The 21122-nt window shown below is 38.2% G+C and overlaps 1 protein-coding gene across 1 annotated transcript; it reads right to left on the bottom strand.

Annotated features, from left to right (window-relative positions):
• Positions 1–5483: 5483 nt before the first annotated feature.
• Positions 5484–19165, bottom strand: LOC107797074 (glycerophosphodiester phosphodiesterase GDPDL3-like). Its single transcript, XM_075242142.1, has 9 exons — positions 18796–19165; positions 12696–12989; positions 11528–11643; positions 10820–11321; positions 10063–10101; positions 9191–9475; positions 7905–8047; positions 6385–6862; positions 5484–5993 (listed from the first exon to the last, which is right to left on the bottom strand). Exons 1-9 carry the CDS (start codon positions 18941–18943, stop codon positions 5698–5700), a joined length of 2301 nt encoding a protein of 766 aa, XP_075098243.1. The 5' UTR covers positions 18944–19165; the 3' UTR covers positions 5484–5697.
• Between the last annotated feature and the right edge of the window lie 1957 nt (positions 19166–21122).

The following is a 21122-nucleotide window of genomic DNA, read 5'->3' as shown; positions in this document are numbered from 1 at the left end:
AAAGGCTGCACAAGAGGGTTTTCAAATCCAAAGCCAAGCACATAGAGCAACACAAGACAGACACGGAAGCTATAAGAGAATGGAGAGAAATAACAAACAAAGCGACAGAAAGGTTTGAGTATTTGGAGCAGGGATTGATGGAGTTAGAGGGGTAAATGAGGAAGAGACTTTGTGACTGCCAGGGTATGGAATATGATGAAGGTGCAAAACTAGAAATGGACTACCTGTTACTTGACATGTGCGACCTCGGGAACATGATCGAAGGAAAAAAGAAAGCAAGACATGGAGAATGGCCATCTGAGACCAAGAAGAATAGGAAATTTCCTTTAATATTTTATAGTTAGATTTTATTTTTAATTGATGTAATAAGGCTTTGTGCAACTAGTGACTCTATTTAATTATTTTATTTTAGTAATAAAATGGTTTGATTTATTTCACGTTAATGGAATGAAACAATGTTGGCACAAATTTTTCCTTTACTTATCGTTTAGGCCTCCTCGGGCACAACGAGGTCCCCAAATTAGGACATGAACTATTAATTACTTATGTGCTATCTTTTAAATACTGCAGTGCTCTTTTACTTTACCCTAATGACTTTTACTTGCTCTAGTTCCTCTGTCGTGGACTTTGTTGCGTCCGTCTCTTCCGGAACTTGGAAATATCTCGGCACCTGATACTGTTTTGACGACACTGCCCCTGGAATAACCTCTTCTAACTCGGGAGTAGGCATCAGTTCCTGTAATTGCTATGTCGTGAGCTCCTTCCCTTTGCTACTGGAAATTGAGATTGCATTCATCTCTCTCGCTGTCGGTTGGCTACCTCTTATCTGCTTGATTCCTTCGAGCGTTGGAAACTTCAGCAATTGGTGATACGTCGAAGGTACAACTTTCATCTCGTGTAGACATAACCTTTCCAAGTTGATGTTGTATCCCATACCATCCACAACTTCGAAGAGAGTTATTTTCATTACTCCTTCAGCGTTCATGAGCAGCAGGATCTCTCCCCGGGTCGTCACGCTCGCAAGGTTGAATCTAGTGAGGAGTTTTGTTGCCGGAATAATGCTTCCGGTGAGTTTATCTTGTTCCAATACTCTCCATTGTATGATATTAGCCGAACTTCCTGGATCCACTAGAATACGCTTAATTTTAAAATCCAACACATTTAAAGATATTACCATTGCATCATTGTGTGGTAACAGCAATCCGTCTGTGCCTTCCTCCGTGAAAGTGATATCTCTTCCCCAAGTCTTTTGTTATGATTTATCGATACTTTAGTCTTTTTTTCTGCCGAAAAGGTGACCCGGTTAATCTCGTTCCCCCCAAAGATCATGTTGACCGTCTGGTGTGGGGTTTCTTCTCCTGCTTTCGAAGATTTTACGTTGTTGCGACCGTAATTGTTCTTAGATCGATCACTCAAGAATTCTCGGAGATAACCATTCTTCAATAGCGTTTCCACCTCCTCCCGAAGATGTCGGTAGTCCCCTGTCCGATGATCGTTCGTCCCGTGGTATTCGCACCATAAATTGGGATCCCTCTGGCTGGAATCGGACCTCAAAGGTCTTGAAAATCGTGCTTCTTTATGTTCCTCATGGCTGACACCAGTTCCACTACACTAACATTGAAGTTATATTCTGACAACCTGGGTAAAAAAGGTCTCGAAGCCCCGACGTTTGTTTATCTTGAAGTGATTTATTGTTTCGACCACGATCAGTCTCTCTGTCAGCGGTGAACTTGTTTGCTGCTCAAAAATTTCTGCCAGGGCCTTCAGTACGCTCGTAGGGCAAAACTCGACCCCTCGAAGTCTGCCTATCCGCGTCGTAGACATCCTTTGATTTTTCTCTATTCTTCTCCCGTCCTTTGGCTGATGATGTAGAACTGACCTGGTCATCTTCGATCCCTATCTTTGACTCGTACCGGTTGTGAACATCTGCCCAGGTTGTTTCTTGAAACTCAAGCAGGTTTTCTTTCAGCTTCCGAGAAGCGTCTGAACTCATTGGATTCAATCCTTTGGTGAATGCTTCATGTGCCCATTTATCCGGGATGGCCGGGAGAAACATTCTTTCTTTCTGAAATCGGGTAACAAACTCTCATAACAATTCCGATTCTCCTTATGTGATTCTGAATATATCGACCTTCCGGGCTTGTACCTTTCTGGCCCCGGCGTGAGCTTTAATGAAAGAATCTGCGAGCATCTCAAAGGAATCTATGGAATGCTAGGGCAGTAATGAATACCACGTTAGGGCTCCCCTAATGAGAATTTCACCGAATTTCTTTAGCAATACAGATTCAATTTCGTGAAGATCTAGATCATTTCCTTTCATCGTCGTTGTGTAGGTGGTAATATATTCTTCTGGGTCTGAAGTTCCATCATACTTCGGAACTTCAGACATTTTGAAATGCTTCGGGATTAGTTCTGGCATCGCACTTGGCTTGTACGGTAATTGAACATACTTCTTCGAGTTCGGGCCTTTCAATACTGGTGGCGCGCCTGGGATTTGATCCATGTGGGTGTTTACTTCCCTCATGAACCGTAAAAGCTCATCTTTGAATGAATCGTTCTCGTTATTAAGACCTAATCTGCTCCCCCCAGCCCCATCAGAGCCAACTTTACCCCTGGGAGTGTTGTTATCGATTCTCTGTGTTGTTTGGTCTGCGGGAGCAACGGGAGGAGTCGGATCGCGCCTGTTTGCGTTATTCGAAGCACCTGATAGCGTATGCTTTAGTTCCGTCATAACCTGATCCTGCCGTGTGAGATGGCCTAGAATGATTGCATGTTGCTCTTGCAAGATCCTCACAGCATCCGCTACTTGATCCTCGTCACTCGTCAGCATCATCGGGAGTTCTCTCCCGAACCTGTCAAGGGTATCGTCTGTCATGCACCGGCGTGGCGTCATTCTCCTCATTGCGGGTGTCACTGATTGAGTCCTCGAAATGAGGTTGATCCCCTTGAATTTTAGGGTTGTGCACATCGTTAACAGTGTTATCTGCCATTTTTTTGCGATTTTTTCTAAGACAAAATAGTCAAAACACGTTAGTAAAAAAGGCAAGGATCAATTTAATTGCACGGCTGTCTAGGCCATACGGTGGGCGCCAAACTGTTTACCTGTAAAACGGTACAGTTGAATTTATACGTGATTTCTAGACAAGTGAACTAATTTGATCCCGAAATAATATAATAATCAAAGAAATACACAATACTTAGCCTTGGAATATAGATGAAATAGCAAAGATAGTGATTCCGTGAACACGGTTTCCGAACACAGCAGTGATGGGATCAAAAAGCAAGAGAGTGAAATTGTATAAACCTTTGTATAGAATATAATATATGTTCTTTCCATAAATTTCGTACCCTTTACAATGATAACTGGGTTCACTATTTATAGCTATGTCTAGGGAAGAAAGGTCCTAGGATCGTGCCTTCCTTTAATGTCAATTATGAGGGTCATTGATGAAAATATAACGTTGAGCGTAAATGCCAAATTCTTTGTAACGGATTGTTGCTCTTAATGCTGTAGAATATTCCTTAGTAAATGCTACCGGGCGCAGAGCATTTAATACACTTTTATGAACGTTATCCGTTCCGGTGACAAGCGCAGTGGCTGCGTTCGGTCCTCAATCATTTCATCTTGGATTCCACATGTCCTCCTTTTGGTCAGCCACGTGTCATATCGTATTTTACCCTATAACACTGATTGTCTATTTTAGGTTGCTGATTTATCTAGACGGGGAGGTTTTTTGAGAAATTACGTTTTCTATATGGTTGTCATATAAGGTCTCCAGCACAGTTGATAGAAACTTTATTTCAACTAATGAAAAAGTATTCAATCTGTTGTCATTTCCATATATCTTATTTCAGTTTCTCATTTTATTCTTATTCTCGATTGGTTTTTTAAAAAATTGAAGCAATATTTTGAATGACAAAAAAAAAAAAAAAGGAAAAAGTTGCAGATTACATTATATTACGAAATGCAAGAATATAGGACGAAAGTGATGACTTTCCGGTTCTGGCATAGGTGCTGGCAACTCTAGGTGTCCAGCGAGGAACTGAACTTCCTAATCAAACAACGTAAAGGGACCTTAAGCCATAAGCTTTGTCAAGAAATATGCAATGCACATGAAATGGAGTTGATTGCTCGGTCATGTTTGACTAAAAAATATGGACCTTGGTTCAAATAATTAAATTCGTGTAATTTAAGGTTAATCTTAGTTAACAATAATATCTCTAGATGAAGTCATTCAAAGATGCAATAAATATTAGATGGTTCCGGTCGTACAATAACAACAATATGAAGTAACTGTTTTAGAAAGCAAGAGCAATAACATAGCATTCAATAACAATAAATAGCAATAAATGGCATTTAAGTAAATAGGAGTAATGATTCACCCAATAAATGATGGAATATGTGGATGTTCCTCCTCATAATGATGAATGGCAAACAAATCCGTGAATATTTTGAATTATTCTCGGATCTGATGGAAAAGTATAGACAAGAATCTTAGTTAAAAGATGGTGTTTGTATCCTAGCAAGAGAGAGACGAATCTTTTTATCAACGTGTGTTCTTTACAAATGAATATCACATGCCCCTATCATTGTCTCTTTTTCCTATTTGTACAAGTGTGGAGAATATTCAATAGAATATTATTCTCTTTTAACATACTATCTTGAAAACTAGTCGTTACAGCTCTGTCAACGATACTCGACCTCGACCCTTATTGACATCTCGACCACGGCTCTCGTCGACTCTTCGGCTATGGATTTTGCTGCTTCTTGGGCCATCTCAACTAACGACGACTTGAGAATTCTTTCCTTAGTATTATCTTGTGTTAAATATTCTAAGGGTAGATTTTGACCCATACAGGTCACTCAACTAATGAAATTGTGTAAAAAATCACTTTTCTTTATTTTATAACATTAAAGTCACTCAACTTTTGAGTATTTTAACATTTCACTCACAAAGTCATTCACAACACTGGGGGTGATATTTCGGGCCAATTAACTGAGGTAGAAACTAATTTACAAGCTAAATGTTAAAAACATTAAAAACTACCCAATATAACCGACTGAAGCATATCAGATCCATTGCAGCTACTGTTTCAGAGATCAATTGGCTAACAAGTTTACCTCATGAGCTTCACTTTCATATTTCAACCACTCCTCGAATCTTTTGTGACAATGTCAGCACCACTTACATTTGTGCCAATCCCGTATTCCATAGTTAGATGAAGCATGTTGCTATTGATTTTCACTTTGTTCGTGAATAAGTTCAAAATAAGGCTATTGAAGTTCAACACCTTCACTCAGCTAATCAAGTAGCAGATATACTCACCAAACAACCTCCTTTGTCTAGCAACTTTCCAAGTTGGGTGCGTAATAACGAATGATTACCTTATTGCTCTAGATTTTTATTTTTTGTATTTCCTAATCTTTAAGATTTTGTTGTAACTTTTCCTCCTATTTGGGCTCTTTTCTGATAGTCCTTATCTTTTTCAACTTAAATCTTTGTTGATTTAATTGTTGTACAGACTCTCTCTCTACTTAGCGATACAACCAATATAACAATCATGTTATTTTCCCTCTTCTATTCTCTTTATATAGACTACTGTTGCGATCATGCATGGCTTCGGCAATAACATGAAGTTGATCAGCAAAATGGACATACAAAGTGCTCTCACTGAGGCACAAATGATCAGATTTGATCAATAGATCACAAGATTGGCAAGAAGAATGGCGACGCAACTTGTGAAAACGCCAGCCACAACCGAGGATTGACCACTTGGAGGGGTGGGAGCTGCAGCTATAGACTCATTGCCAGCAGTAGGAGTGATCTTTGCAACAGGAGGTAGAGGTGGCTCAACCACATCACTATCAGTAAGTATTGGATTGGGAGCTTCAGCTGCTGGCAACAACTGAGGAGCCATGAATTGTAGGAGACCTCCAGGTTCAACAGGGCTAAGATACAATGGTCGGTCTTTGTAACCCAAACAACGGTTCCCTATAACCCAGAAGTTCCACAAATCAGTACCATTGTCCAAAATAGAATCCATACTGCCCAAATCAGTGTTATTTCTAAATATAATTCCTACTTGTCCAAATCAGTAGTAATTTGACTTTGATAATTGATACATAAGCTTCTGGTGTCTACTAGTATAGCATTTCCTATTATAATTTAGATTAGAAAGACCAAGCAAAATCTCCAGAAAATACGAGTAGACATGGCAGATCGCAGTTGTACTTCAGCATGTAGATGGCAAAATTCCATACAAAAACTATGCATGTGCATGAAATACAAGATAATGTACAAAAAAGAGGAGGGAGGAAATAAAGGAAGAGAAGCTGGGGATGGAATGTGATGGGAGTAAAAACAAGCTATAGGAATTACTTACTTCTGTATCTAGCAGCTGTGCCGGGGAATTCTGTTATAATACCATCAATACCAGCTCCAGAGATATAGTTGTTTATCTCGACAGATGAATCTGAGAAAAAATCCCATGCTTGAGACACAAATTCATTATTAAAGAGTCGTGCGTACACTGGGAGATTCGATGACTGCAGCTTCTGCACCACATCTGTTTGCCCAATGAGAAATTCTTCCTCACTTGGAAAAACAGATTTTTTGGTTACAATTACAGAACTAGCAAAGCTCTTGATCTCGGATATAGTTGAGATCTTAATATCACTGATATCATCAGCAACCCTATAAACAAGTTCATACTGGCTTTTCTTAAATTCTTTCAGAACCGAACTGTCAGTTGATTGGATCATAACTTTCTTGGCTGACTGATTATTGTAAGCAGCGCTGCTCAAGGCTTTAAGAACAGCAGCAGTCACGCCAAATCCATGCTTTGCCAGGTAAGCTGCATTCTGCACAAGTGCCAGAAAATTGTTAAATAAAAAATGAATTGGTATGGATTTTGTTGCTTCCTACTGGCACTAAAGATTGCTTCTTTCTTAAAACAAAATGAAAACTGTCAGCTATATACACAACTTTTAAATTTTTTACAAGCATAACTCAGCAAACAGAGTTCATAATTTCCTTCTAAAGCACAAAACTAGTGAGAGAGCAGATACGTTTACTATTTAAGCAAGCAACAGGATTACTTTTTGTAATTTGTAATTGCCAAGAAAATGTGTATTTAAACAATATATTATAAAGAAAAGTTGAGGAAGACAAAAAGCTAGCAGATGGAATAATACATAAGGATCCTTCCTGCATTCAGCAAAGGAAAAATACTGATGCTAGTTAAAAACTGAGACCAACCTGCCATTGGAATGTGAATGTTGATATTTAGAGGAAAGAATTAACTTTTGAAGTAAACATAATATTAAGAGGGAAAAATAAAATCTTTGCTTTACATATTTACCAACACTAGGTCAAAAATGTCTCCCTTCCCTCCTCTTGCTTTGCTCTGAAAGTTGCATCCACGTTTACTCCCATACCCACAAGCCATCCCCCAACATAAAGAGTTATCATATGAAAATAAATAGTAATGAGTATTGGATCTTCAGAGGGAAGACTTTATTCTTAAATTTTCAGAAACACTTTGTCGTTTGCATTTTGGAATATTCCATTTCAAAGCATTCTTTTTCCATCCCTCAGTGCCAATTGAGTGTGAAACACAAACCACAAGAGCAAAAAAGATTTCTTCTATTTAGGGAAAAACCCATCATGTCAACAAGTGAAGTTAAAAATTGTTTCATCCATATTCCAAAAGTCTCTTGGTATTTTCTTTGCTTTCATGGAATAGTAAAGCCCTTTTTCGGACTCTCATAATTTATGTGACGTCGAATAAAACTACTGCAGAATGGATATACGCATTTAGGTGTAATATCAACTTTATGTTTGCTGATTCATAATGTAATTGGTAATAACAATGTCAACAGAACAGGCAGTAAATAAACTCACCTCTATGCCGATCATCACACCAGATACAGTTGTGGCATTTTTTGCATATGTCAAGAAATCCACTAACGACACGAAGTTTCCGTCATTTCTGGCTTTTGGATTTCGGTACAATCTAAACTCTGACCATGGGTTTGATATTGCCGCTACAAGAAAGTAAAGCATGTCAAGTACAGGATTGAAGCATAATCACAATTGTTATCCGAAACCTTTGCAGATAATGGGGAGGGGGAGATTCCGGTGATGTACTCTCCAAAATATCAAATGTCTTGGAGAAGAACAACATCAGAAAAGAATCATCATGATGAGATTAAAAAGTTATATGCTAAGCAGTTTGCAAAATATAGTATCACTAAAACAGGTACATATCTGTGCATAGAGGTTCTTAAAAGTTGTAATAGAGAATCCATCTTGTGTGACATCTTCTCTCATTCAAAAGAAGATGATAGTCGCGAAGATACATAGTAGCTGTAATGTTAATGGTAAAAACCAACTTAAAACATGAAAGCACAATTGCATTGTTCCCTGAGAGTTAGCCACATGCAATTTCAATTTAACAAGCCACAGACGAAAAAGATGAATGGTCCTCATACTTTGGTTGTCTTTTCTATATATCAAAAGACTGAAAGTCTTCTATAGGAAAAACAATTATAGTTAGGACTGACACCAGAAACTCACTCTTAGGCAAATCGATATACTTTAATACTTCAGTAGTACGGTACAGATGTATAATGTTAGCGTGAGATGGATTTAAATGGAGATACACGACCAGTGAGGATTCATATCGCCGACTCAACTTGTTTGGGACTGAGGATAGGTTAACATTCATGTTAGACTAGAAGTTAACCTTATAAGTATTAAGAGGGCACATATACACCTATATTATTCACATGCAAGCAAAGAAAATGACAATTCACAAGCCAATTTCTTGCGATAAGTTCCGAATTCAGCCCATTAACTTGCATATGCATCAACAATAATTATCTTCAAACATACTATCTTCAGCATCCAGAAAAACTTGAAGGCAGTAAATGTTTAGTTTAAAAAGCTGTAGCATCTAGTACTATAAAGGAAAGTTGGTTCAAATCCCCAGCAAACGCAAAAAACACTAGGTGATTTCCATTTCCTCCTAACTGTCCAAGACCTGTCGGACAAAATTACTCGGTATTTGAGCTGGTGGGAGGTAGCAGGTACCCCATGGAATTAGTCGAGGTGCACGCAAGTCGGCCCGGACACCACAGTTATCCAAAAAAATAATAATAACCAAAACGAAAGTTGGTCCAACTTACGTTTCAGGCTCTTAATCTCATCCCAAGTAAGGTTAAAGGTGAATATTCCATTTGTTATGTTAAGCTCTGGGACAGCACTACCAATATTGTCGAAGGGCGATTGAGCAACTGTAGTCTTATCTATCAAATTAATAGAACCCAGGCAAAAGGGTATTCCATCCTTTGCCATTTGGACAGGACAGCCAAGAACATCTGCACCATCCATAGCAGCTTTTGTATATGCCAAATCAGTACAACCCGGATAGTCTCCACTCGCTCCTTCAGATGTCATAATCAGAAGCTTTGCTGTAGGCCAACAGGAAATGAGGAAAGATTGAGATATATTTTCCTGTACAAACTGTAATGAAAACAATAAATACACAGTAGGAAAACTAAAGCAGCAGAGCCGCCTATTAATAAGAGAATCTTGGTGCAAGTCAAACTATGTCTGATCCATAGAAGAACAACTGAATCCGCCTCGAGATATGAGCATGGTTACATCGTTGCGCCAAGCTCTAAAAGTGCTAGCTTGGCCTCACATGACTCATCAAATGTTATAGTTATTTTCTCTTAAAAAGCTTAAGTATCTCCAAGACAATATAATCTTCAAAATCTTTGCTTATTCTTTCATAGAAGAGTCTCTATGCTGGGTTTGTAATTTGAAACCAAGCTCCACCTAGATAACCTCATTTAATTAGACAAGAGAGTCGGTCTACAATTTGAAATTTCAAGAATCAAATCTTTTCCACTCCGTTTCAACCTTGAGTACAGGACTAGCTCAAAAGTGTAGCAAGATACTGGTTTGCATTTTCACATTTTGGGTATAAAAGCCAACTACTGAGCAAAACAACATACTGGTCTCACAAAAATAAGAGCATACATTAGAAGCTTACCTTGAGGTTTATCATTCTTGCCCAAATGAGTGAAGCAATCTGCAAGGACAGAAAGAATGGGAATAATGATGAGTATCACGATAAAAAGCAAAAAGCATAAAGTTTCAAGACCAACTGAAAGTGTCCATGAATATAAAATGCAAAAGAGTTCCTCTGCGATCACCTTCACTTATCACAATTCACAACCTTTACAAATCAAGTGTGTCCAAGATCTCCTCGTTGATATCAATGATCAATTTATCTTAAAGAAAGCTACCTGTTTTTCTTTTCAGGTCTGTTTGTATATTCAAATCAAGGATAGCACAAAGCTTATCACTACAAAACAAGTTATTGTACTTTATATTATTGGTCAACCACTCTTATGAATTTGACTCCGCATATCTCACATATGTGTGGAAAACATATATTATTTCTGTTCCTCTATGATTAGCCTATGCATTTCCAAAGTCCAGAACACCAAAATTGCAGTTCCAATAACTATTCAGGCCTTGTAAACCAGCACAATTTCAGCCTCCAGAAAGTTTGGAGTTACCTAGATTTACTTTGCACCAAGGGCACAATAAGATATTCACAAACTGGAAATAATTGTTGAAAAATGCATGAAATTATGAGACTGCAGTAAATTGAAGATATCCCCAACAAGTCATCACTATTCACAATCAAGATAATTGACTAAAATGAGCAACTAAAATTATGAAAGCAACAATACAAGCTTACATTAACAGATTTTGTTATTCATCAATTGTAGCATGGTTACCTATTGTTGCTGATGGAGTTATTGGGAAGTCGGACAGTACTCCGTCCACAGAGAAGTTTCCATTGTCAATAAAGGACAAATACTCAGTTGCAGGATCATAGCTGTAATTGTAAGCAAAAGGCACATCATTTACGAACTCCGCCGCAAAAATCTGAAGACCTTCTTCATGAGCATCTAAGACAAGTGATGTATGTGGCTGTAAGTAGAGTGAGTTGTCCACCGGCCAAATATAAGATTTGGGAACAAGAATTCCAGAGGCAAATGTATTGATAAATGTGAGATTCTTCAATAAAGAACCATATGTTTGATTTGTTGAAGGCTCAACATCATCCTGTCCGAGAAACCGGAAAACGAGTTTTGTAACTTGTGGATCGAATCGTGCCACAATACTTCTGAGGAAATTCACCTCAGGTGATGAAATATAGTTGATGATAACACTTCTGGACAGGGTTATAATAAAGCTTCTCATACTCAGATTGTGCTGGCTGAAGAAGGTGTCATGCTGCAAAAAGGATTTGCAAAACAAGGGATCAATAAAAGCAGTACTGACACAAGCTCAAGGCACCATTTTAACAAGATGCTGTGATATACAGCAATATGTTGTAACAACGCAAACTGATAATTGATTGGTTTAGATGGAAAGGAACTGAAATAATTAACACCAGACAACAATCACTATGTAGAAACGTTTCAGAATTGAATAAGTACCTGGATATTCAACCATAATCCTGGAGGTTTGACTTTGTTAATCACATCCAGGACAGTTAGAATTTTCTGCTGTGTGCCATCAAATTTAGGGGTCCGGGAAAGAACTCCTTGCCTCACTGTCCGAAAAGCAAAGTAATTAATATCTTGTGTAGAAACTTCAGTCACCAGAAGAAACTTGTATATGCACAAAGAAATAGGCTTTTGTTTTAATAGGCTTAACATCTCTAAGGTATGCAATTGGATTATTAGGCTTAACATCTCTAATTAGCTATGGTCTCTAGATTATATAACCAACATAAATTGCCATACCAATTTTAAAATTTTACGGCAGGTTTTGGTGTTGGGTTATCAGACACCATCACTGGTTTTCCTGTCTTTGATTTAAACATAAATATCATGTGAAGGGTAAAAGGTATGCAACTGGATTAATTACCAAATACTAGCATACTATGCTCTCTAGCAACTTACAATCATGACAATTCATATTTCACCGAGGAGTCCACTTTAGAAAGATGTGGCCACACTAAATCTTAATAAACCTAAAAAAAGTTATGTTTGATACAATCATCCACACCTTCTTTGTGTTGTAATTCATCAAAGAGTTCCTCTGTCAGTGGTGAGCAAAGAAATATACCATGTGGAGTCCAACATGCCATTTCGGGGAAGAAAAAAAAATCCAGGGCAGAACCCCAAATTATTATTATTTTTTGATTGGTAAAAGCAATTCATTGAAACACAGCAACAAGTAAGTGCTGTAAAATATTTACAGGAGATAGCTACATTACAGATTGCGTAATGAGCTCAAGAAGTCAACCATGGCATCTATGTCATTTGCAATAGTCCGGTTGCACCAAAAAATAGCAAAGCTATACATCTGTTTTGATGCTAACTACAGATTCCATTTCCCTCTCAAAAACCCAATTATTTAGAGCAAAAAAGAAGGAAGAAATAAGAATCTGAGCAACCTTTTAAGACTCCAAATGAATCTGAAGCGCCTACAATTAATTTGTTTCATTATTTAAAACATAGGAGTGGATATTACAGCATAATTGCTATTCTTGGACATCAATTCCAGAATCTTGCACATAAAGCCATGCGGAGTTGCAGCCCATGATCTGTGGAACATACTGGTGAAGGACACAACCAAATCCCATAAGTTAAAACTTACAGGTGACAGGCGCCAAATCCTTGAAGTTGAAATCTATAGAAAACCATCCTTGCATTGGAACTCCATTCACTGAGTATTTACTCTTCTTGTTTTTGAAGTACACATCAATGTCAGATGCATTGTCAAGCTTGAGGTCAGGTAAGCAGATGCCGACCCCATCTTTGGTTAGTTGGACATCACACCAAGCAATCACATTGGCCAAGCTAGTTTCCATTGCCACCATATAGGCATCATAGCTTGAATCAGGAAATAATCCAGAAAATCCACCACGGGCTATTACTAATGGTGCGTCTCCTGCAAAGCAAAAACAAAAACACTATAATGATTATGAAACATTGTAAACAATATGTGGAAAGCTAACGGATTGATCTTTTCACTCTGTTTAGAGTCCTTCCTCATACTCAGGGGTCTCATTCTTTTAATTCTTCTTTGGGGGAGCCAAAAGGCTGTGTTCAGTTTCTAATGAAAGGAGAACTTCGCATTCCAGTTGTTTGAAGAAATGATATCATAGAAACAAACCCCAAAAGCTACAAATCTCAGGACAAAGCAACAGAAACAGAAGGTCAATTCGCAAAAATTGGTTTAGGTTTTGAGCTCTTGGTTATAGTGAAACCAATATTAGGCTTCTTTATCACCAATATTTAGTTATTAGCATCATATCAACAACCAGTAACGGCAAAACATTTATGACACAAGTGGCTCCTCTTGTACATTTACATTACAGCTATTCTCAAGGGTACAATTATACAGGTACTAATAATATGGTTGATCCAGCTTTTAGCTTCAGCTCAACTAAGTCGCTTATAAATTATTTAGTAAGAAGATTTAAGTTATATACATTATCAGTGCAATAGATTCTTTACATAATCAATGTTATAACCTGTTATAGTATGTTACTTACCATTTGTTCCATCTTATGAACCGATGGTATTAAAATAGAGTTATTTTCCTTTACCTTTTAGGTGACCTAACGGTATAAATATATTTTACACTTGTTAGTTTACAGATATGTATAGTGTAGTCTTGTCCCACATTGGAAGAGTAGTAATATCTCCTTGTAGTGTATAGCTATAAATAGGGACCTCTTGTATTGTATTTATTATTCAATATCAATAACATATTTTCTCTCGTACCTTCTCACATGGTATCACAGCATTAGTGAGAAAAAGATCGGTGTGCGTCATTCCAGCGTTAACCGGGAAGAAAGAACTTAGTCATCATGCAATTTTTCCGGTGACCTAAGGCTTGTCTAAGTGAAAGTCACTTTCTGTCGTTGTTGTGCTAAAACCAACACCACCACGAGGTAGATCACCCTCCGACGACCAACCCCTGAAATTTTATCCGGCAGAAAAGCCGCCACGCTCCTCCACGCGCCGGTGACAACAACTTTTCCGGCGAGAGTTCCGGTCACTTTCCGGCCATTTTTTGGCGAAGCTTCTTCAGGACAGTGTGCTCTCCTCAAAATTCCGAGCCTACCCATCTAATTCAAATCAAATTCTGACCACTTTTATATTTTCCGACGTGAACAGTGACCTTTCCGATCATTTTTTGAAAACATTTCTTCAGGACAGCTTGCTCGCAAGGGAATTCCGAGTCTATCCATCCTGGTTAAGACAAATTCCGACAACTTTGGAATTTTCCGGCGAGCTACAGTGTTTCCGGCACAAAACAGTGTTATTTTTCCTGCTGTAAACAGTGTTTTTCAAGCTATTTTTTCAGTTTTCTCGCAGAAGTTACTTATTTCCACTATTTCAAGTTAACCCTACTACTACAAATTGTAGCAACATGGGAACCGATGCTTTGAATAGTCGGATGGTTTCTTTAGCAGATTATATTGAGTTCCTTCAGTACAAAGCATGTAAGCAGACATCTTCTGAGATAGCTTCTGCTGTTCAAACAGGTAATAGCGTGACTTGTTTCTCTCAATCTTCATCCTCTGAGTCTTGGGTCATTGATTCAGGTGCATCAGATCATATTTCTAGTAACAAATCTCTTTTCACTACTATTTCGTATTCTCAATCTCTTCCAAAAGTCACAATGGCCAATGGCTCTCAAACCATGGCAACTGCAATAGGTCAAGCAAGCTCACTTCCTTCCTTACCTTTAGATTTAGTACTTTATGTTCCCACTAGTCCTTTTAATCTCATAGTTGTTAGTCGCTTAGCCAAATCACTTAAATGTGTTGTTTTATTTCTTGATGACCATGTTTTTATACAGGAACGCAGTACGGGGCGGATCATTGGTACCGGGCGTGAATCAAACGGACTTTATTACCTTATCCTTGCTAAATCACATGGATTCACATCTTGTCTTCCTTCTACAACTTGTCCTGTTACTGATTCACCAGATTTATTACATAAACGATTGGGACATCCCAGTTTGTCAAAACTTCAGAAAATGGTATCTGGTTTATCTCACTTGTCAGCTCTAGAGTGTGAGTCATGTCAGCTCGGTAAGCATACTCGCTCCCATTTCCCTCGGCGTCTTGATAATCGAACAGAGTCACATTTTACTTTAGTTCATTTAGATGTTTGGGGTCCTAGTCGGGTTAGTTCCACCTTGGGATTCCGCTACTTTGTTAGTTTCATTGATGATTATTCCAGGTGCACTTGGATATTTTTGATAAAAAAATCGATCTGAGTTGTTTTCTATTTTCCAGACCTTCCACGCTGAAATTCAAAATCAATTTGGGGTTTCTATTCGCACATTTCGTAGTGATAATGCCCGAGAGTATTTGTCTTCCCCATTTCAGCAGTTTATGAAATCTCATGGGATTATTCATCAAACATCTTGTCCGTACACATCTCAACAAAATGGGATAGCTGAAAGAAAGAATAGACATCTTATTGAAACTGCTCGTACCCTACTCATACAATCTCATGCTCCGTTGCGTTTTTGGGGGATGCAGTTCTTACATCTTGCTATCTTATTAATCGTATGTCATCTTCAGCTATCCAAAACCAATTTCCATTCTCTATCATGTTTCCTCACTTATCTTTGTTCTATCTTCCACCCCGTATCTTTGGAAGCACTTGTTTTGTCCCTAACCTTATTCCGGGAACAGATAAGTTAGCTCCTCGTGCTCTTAAGTGCATATTTCTGGGTTTCTCGAGAACACAAAAGGGGTATCGATGCTACTCTCCTGACCTCCAGCGGTACCTTATGTCCGCTGATGTTACCTTCTTTGAAACCCAATCATACTTCACAGGTTCAGGTCATCACTTAGATATTTCTGAGGTACTACGAGTTTCATCTTTTGGAGATTCAGTCACTCCAGCTCCACCACCTACGGTTCCAGTTGTAGCTCCACCACCTACAGCTCCAGTTGTAGCTCCACCACCTATAGCTCCAGTTCCTCCACATAATCCAGTTCAACCTTCTGCAGCTCTACCACTCTTGACTTATCATCGTCGTCCACATCCAGCATCGAGCCCAGGGGATTCACGCCCCGCATCAGATTCTGCACCTACTGCGGACTTGCCTCCTCTCAGTCAACCAATTGCACTCCGCAAAGGTGTACGATCCACACTTAATCCTAATCCCCACTATGTCGGTTTAAGTTATCATCGTCTGTTGTCACATCATTATGCTTTTATATCTTCTTTGTCCACTGTTTCTATCCCTAAGTCTACAGATAAGGCACTATCTCATCCAGGATGGCGACATGCTATGATTGACGAGATGTCTGCTTTACATGCGAGTGGCACTTGGGAGCTTGTTCATCTTCCTGCAGGTAAGTCTACTGTTGGTTGTCGTTGGGTTTATGCAGTCAAAGTCGGCCCGGATGGCCAGATTGATCGGCTTAAGGCTCGTCTTGTTGCAAAAGGATATACTCAGATTTTTGGGCTTGATTATAGTGATACTTTCTCTCCCGTGGCTAAAGTAGCATCTATTCGTCTCTTTTTGTCCATGGCTGTTGTACGTCATTGGCCTCTTTATCAGTTAGACATTAAGAATGCTTTTCTCCACGGTGATCTTGAGGAAGAAGTTTATATGGAGCAACCACCTGGTTTTGTTGCTCAGGGGGAGTTTAATGGTTGTGTGTGCAGATTGCGCAGGTCACTATATGGTTTGAAACAGTCCCCTCGAGCTTGGTTTGGTAAGTTCAGCACAATTATTCAGGAGTTCGGCATGACTCGTAGTGAGGCTGATCACTCTGTGTTTTATCGGCATTCTGCTCCTAATCTGTGTATTTATCTAGTGGTTTATGTTGATGATATTGTTATTACTGGCAATGATCAGGATGGTATTACTAATCTGAAGCAACATCTTTTTCAGCACTTCCAGACTAAGGATCTGGGCAGATTGAAGTATTTTCTAGGTATTGAGGTCGCTCAGTCTAGCTCAGGTATTGTTATTTCACAGCGGAAGTATGCCTTAGACATTCTTGAGGAGACTGGAATGATGGGTTGCAGACCTATTGACTCTCTTATGGATCTGAATGCTAAGCTTTTGCCTGGACAGGGGGAGCCTCTTAGAGACCCTACGAGATATAGGAGGTTGGTTGGCAAATTGAATTACCTCACAGTGACTAGACCTGACATTTCTTTTCCGGTGAGTGTTGTAAGTCAGTTTATGGATTCTCCCTGTGATAGTCACTGGGATGCAGTTGTTCGCATTCTTCGGTATATAAAGTCAGCTCCAGGCAAAGGATTACTATTCGAGGATCAAGGCCACGAGCAGATTGTTGGGTACACAGATGCTGATTGGGCAGGATCACCTTTTGATAAACGTTCTACTTCTGGATATTGTGTTCTAGTAGGAGGTAACTTAGTCTCGTGGAAGAGCAAGAAACAGAATGTAGTTGCTCGATCTAGCGCCGAAGCCGAATATCGGGCCATGGCTATGGCGACGTGTGAGTTAGTTTGGGTCAAGCAGTTGCTCAAGGAGTTAAAGTTCGGAGAAATCAGTAAGATGGAACTAGTGTGTGATAACTAAGCTGCTCTTCATATTGCGTCAAATACGGTGTTCCATGAGAGGACTAAACACATTGAGATCGACTGTCACTTTGTCAGATTTTCAGGAGATATTGTTACCAAGTTTGTAAAGTCGAATGATCAACTAGCAGATATTTTCACCAAGTCTCTTACTGGTTCTCGTATTAGCTACATGTGTAACAAACTCGGTACATATGATGTGTATGCACCGGCTTGAGGGGGAGTGTTAGTTTACAGATATGTATAGTGTAGTCTTGTCCCACATTGGAAGAGGAGTAATATCTCCTTATAGTGTATAGCTATAAATAGGGACCTCTTGTATTATATTTATTATCCAAGATCAATAACATATTTTCTCTCGTGCCTTCTCACAACACTTTCCATAGAACTTAAACTCTAAGGGTGTGTTTGGTATGGAGGAAAAAATAATATTTTTAATTTTCTCATGTTTGACTGGTTAAAATATTTTGGAAAATATTTTCCTCGGCAAAACAAGTTGCATAAGTGTCATTCCACACTGATTGTCTACTCTTCACCCCCAAAGCCCCATCTCCACCCCACACCACACCACCCCCTCACCATCGTCCCAACCTACTCGACCCTCACCCCCTTGCACCTCCCACCCTGACCCACCTACTCCCCATGCAAACCCCCTCATCCCCCCCAAACCATGCCACCCCGACCCACCCACCCCTACCCCCACCCCCGCCACCCCTCACCCTCACCCCCTCCCCCCCCCCCCCCATTTCGAACCCCCATTCCCACACCCATGCCCTCACTCCACCCGTAGTGTTTGCATAGATTATCAAAAGATATATAAATGCTCTTGAAACAATATTTTATGCTTACTTACTAAACACCAAAAAATAAATATTTTATGCTTATTTACTAAACACCACTTATTTTCCGGTATTTTACTTCGTACCAAACACATCTTAAGTGAAAAAACTCTAAAGCATCCTAAGATTTTTATCAGAATTTCTTTCGGTTGCACTAGCGCTAAAGCGATTTTTGTGGGATAATGTAGAAAATTTAAATTTCCCAAATATTGTAAATCTAGTAAAATATTCAGCTCATTGATCAACAGACTCAAAACTGAAGTGAAATCATTCCAATTGTGGAAAGTGAGCAACTAAGCAAAGTAGTCAAGTACAGAGGAGAACCGTTTAATGTTAGCCATTTAGTGGTTGCATTGTTAGTTCTTTGAGCAGCAACAGGCGTGACCGAAAAGCAGAGTAGCAATAAGCATGAGAGAGACCGGAGATTCCACATTGCCGCCGGCAACGGTAGCCGGAGGAGGTAGTGTCGCATATATTGTTGACACAATTTTAATTTTCTTGGAAAATGTGAACTGAATTTGGCTTCGACGGGACGAGGAAAGAGGAGAGAGATTTAACAATTTATTAAAAGAAGGTTTAAGCTGGCGTAGAGAGTTTGAGAAAGATTACGATAGCTGTTGGTTTTTTCAAGCTGGCGTTGTTTTTCAAAATTTAGTAAGTATATAGAATATAGATTATTGAAGCGATTATGCTTAGCTAATGAAGAAAAGTAGTTGTAATGTATGAAGCCGTTTGTTTAATTACGCGGCCCCAGCTTTAATTGTCTTTAGCGGCCTCACGTGAATTTGTCAATTGTTATGGTAAGTTGTGACTTGTGGCTAGAGCGGTGACTATACAAAAATGGATTATAATTTTGTCAAAATAGTACGGCTAGTCAGTTTTCGGATTGATAATTCAAAAATAGTCAACGTTTACGAAGTCATTGAAAAATAGTTACTATTTTACTGTAACATGGACCGGTCAAGCATAATATACTAGAGATTAGTGAACATGTGTATGAACTTCCAGCATATTATGCTGAAACTCCAACATGCGAAAAGTTCCTGCATAATATACTGGAGATTGGAGTACTTGTGTATGAACTTCCAGCATATTATGCTGGACCGATATATTATACTGGAACTCCAGTATATTATGCTGGAATATTTTCCGAATTTTGAACAATGTTCGTTCAGATTTATCTTTATATAAAAAGTGGCTAAATTTCGATTACTTTTGAAACTGTGGCTATTTTTCAATTACCACTTGTAAATCTGGCTATTTTTGAATTTCTCCCTATAATTTTCCCATACTAATCTAAATCTTATTCTCTCCTGTCTTTTTATAATGGAGTTCTAACACACTTACTAAGAAATTTATAACATTAATTATAAGAGTCACTCGATTAAATTTGCCTATCTCTCTTCAATATGAGTAGTAATCGTAAGATTGGTTTGAAAAAAAAAAAGAAAAAAAGCGCAATTTATTCTGGATTTTCTAAAGAACACTTATTTTGGATTAAATTTGTTTGATTAAAATAATATTTAGGAGAGCTCATAGGAAGTGTGTCAATGGTTCGGTTCGGCCGGTTATTTTATAAAATTTGTACCATATCAATTTTTCGGTTATTCTATTATTTATAACCAAAATTAGACTTTTCGAAACCGTCCTAATTATGTTGGTTTCTCTTCGGTATCGGTACGGTTCGGTTAATTTTCGGTATTTTTTTAAATGTCATGTAAAAGACACCAGTAGAACTAGAATGCAATAACATATGTTCTTTTTTAAGACTTAGCAAAACTTTCTAGACATTTTTACTGTTTAAAGGGTGATAAATTAAAAAATAAAAAATAAAAGATGGCCAGAGTATAGATCCATCAACTATTCTACAGCAACGTAAAAGAAATTGAGCAAAGATAAAGAAAATATAAATCACACGAGTGAAAAGATATTAACCAAGCTGAGACTCAAGAATAAAGTCTGTAGAAGATTAAATATTCAAAAAAATAAATCTAGATTATATGAAAGGAAACATATTCAATACATTGTAGTTTGCTACCCATAATTATTAAAATACTTTGTGTCTTGCTAATGAAGATTGTGAAAATAACTTAGTTTAAGTAGGAGTAGCATAATAGGTTTAGGAATTAATATTTTGAGTTAATTTAGTCGTTGACTTATAACCGTTTTCATAATTCCAAGGTCCAAAGAAAAATTTATTGCTTTATTATTTTTAAACTTACTATATATATATATATATATATATATATATATCGGTTTGGTATTTTTCGGTTTATTTTTGTAAAATAAAAAACTTATCCTAATTATCGATACTGTTATAGATTTATATAAAAACCTACGGGTTTTTTAAAAGAAACCTAAAAATTGGTTCAGTGCGGTACGGTTCGGTCGGTTTAGTCAATTTTTAAATATCCATTGACACCCCTAGGAAATGACGGACAATCAAGAATAAGATTTGTTTTAGTAAATAATGGCAATTATGGATGGGAGTCAAATTATGGATAGAATGTACGAGAATTACTATAATAAATAATGGCAAACTAGTGATAAATCGAAAAGATCTCAATCTTGAGCCTTCGAGGATTGATACAAACTAGTAGCATATACTTTGAACACGGAGCTTAATGAGAAAATAAGTAGAACAAAAATGT

This window comes from Nicotiana tabacum, chromosome 21 (genome assembly GCF_000715075.1).
Source record: "Nicotiana tabacum cultivar K326 chromosome 21, ASM71507v2, whole genome shotgun sequence".
In the NCBI taxonomy this organism is placed as follows: domain Eukaryota; kingdom Viridiplantae; phylum Streptophyta; class Magnoliopsida; order Solanales; family Solanaceae; genus Nicotiana; species Nicotiana tabacum.
Note: the sequence above shows the minus strand (reverse complement) of the source record. Positions and strands in the feature narration are given on the sequence as shown.

Excerpts from the sequence above, each read along its gene's own strand:
- LOC107797074 (XM_075242142.1), bottom strand. The coding sequence starts at position 18,943 with ATGCGACACTACCTCCTCCGGCTACCGTTGCCGGCGGCAATGTGGAAT. Across the intron at positions 11,322-11,527 it reads GATTATGGTTGAATATCCAG|CATGACACCTTCTTCAGCCA; the intron begins GTACTTATTCAA and ends TCCTTTTTGCAG. Across the intron at positions 6,863-7,904 it reads GTGTGATGATCGGCATAGAG|AATGCAGCTTACCTGGCAAA; the intron begins GTGAGTTTATTT and ends GCACTTGTGCAG.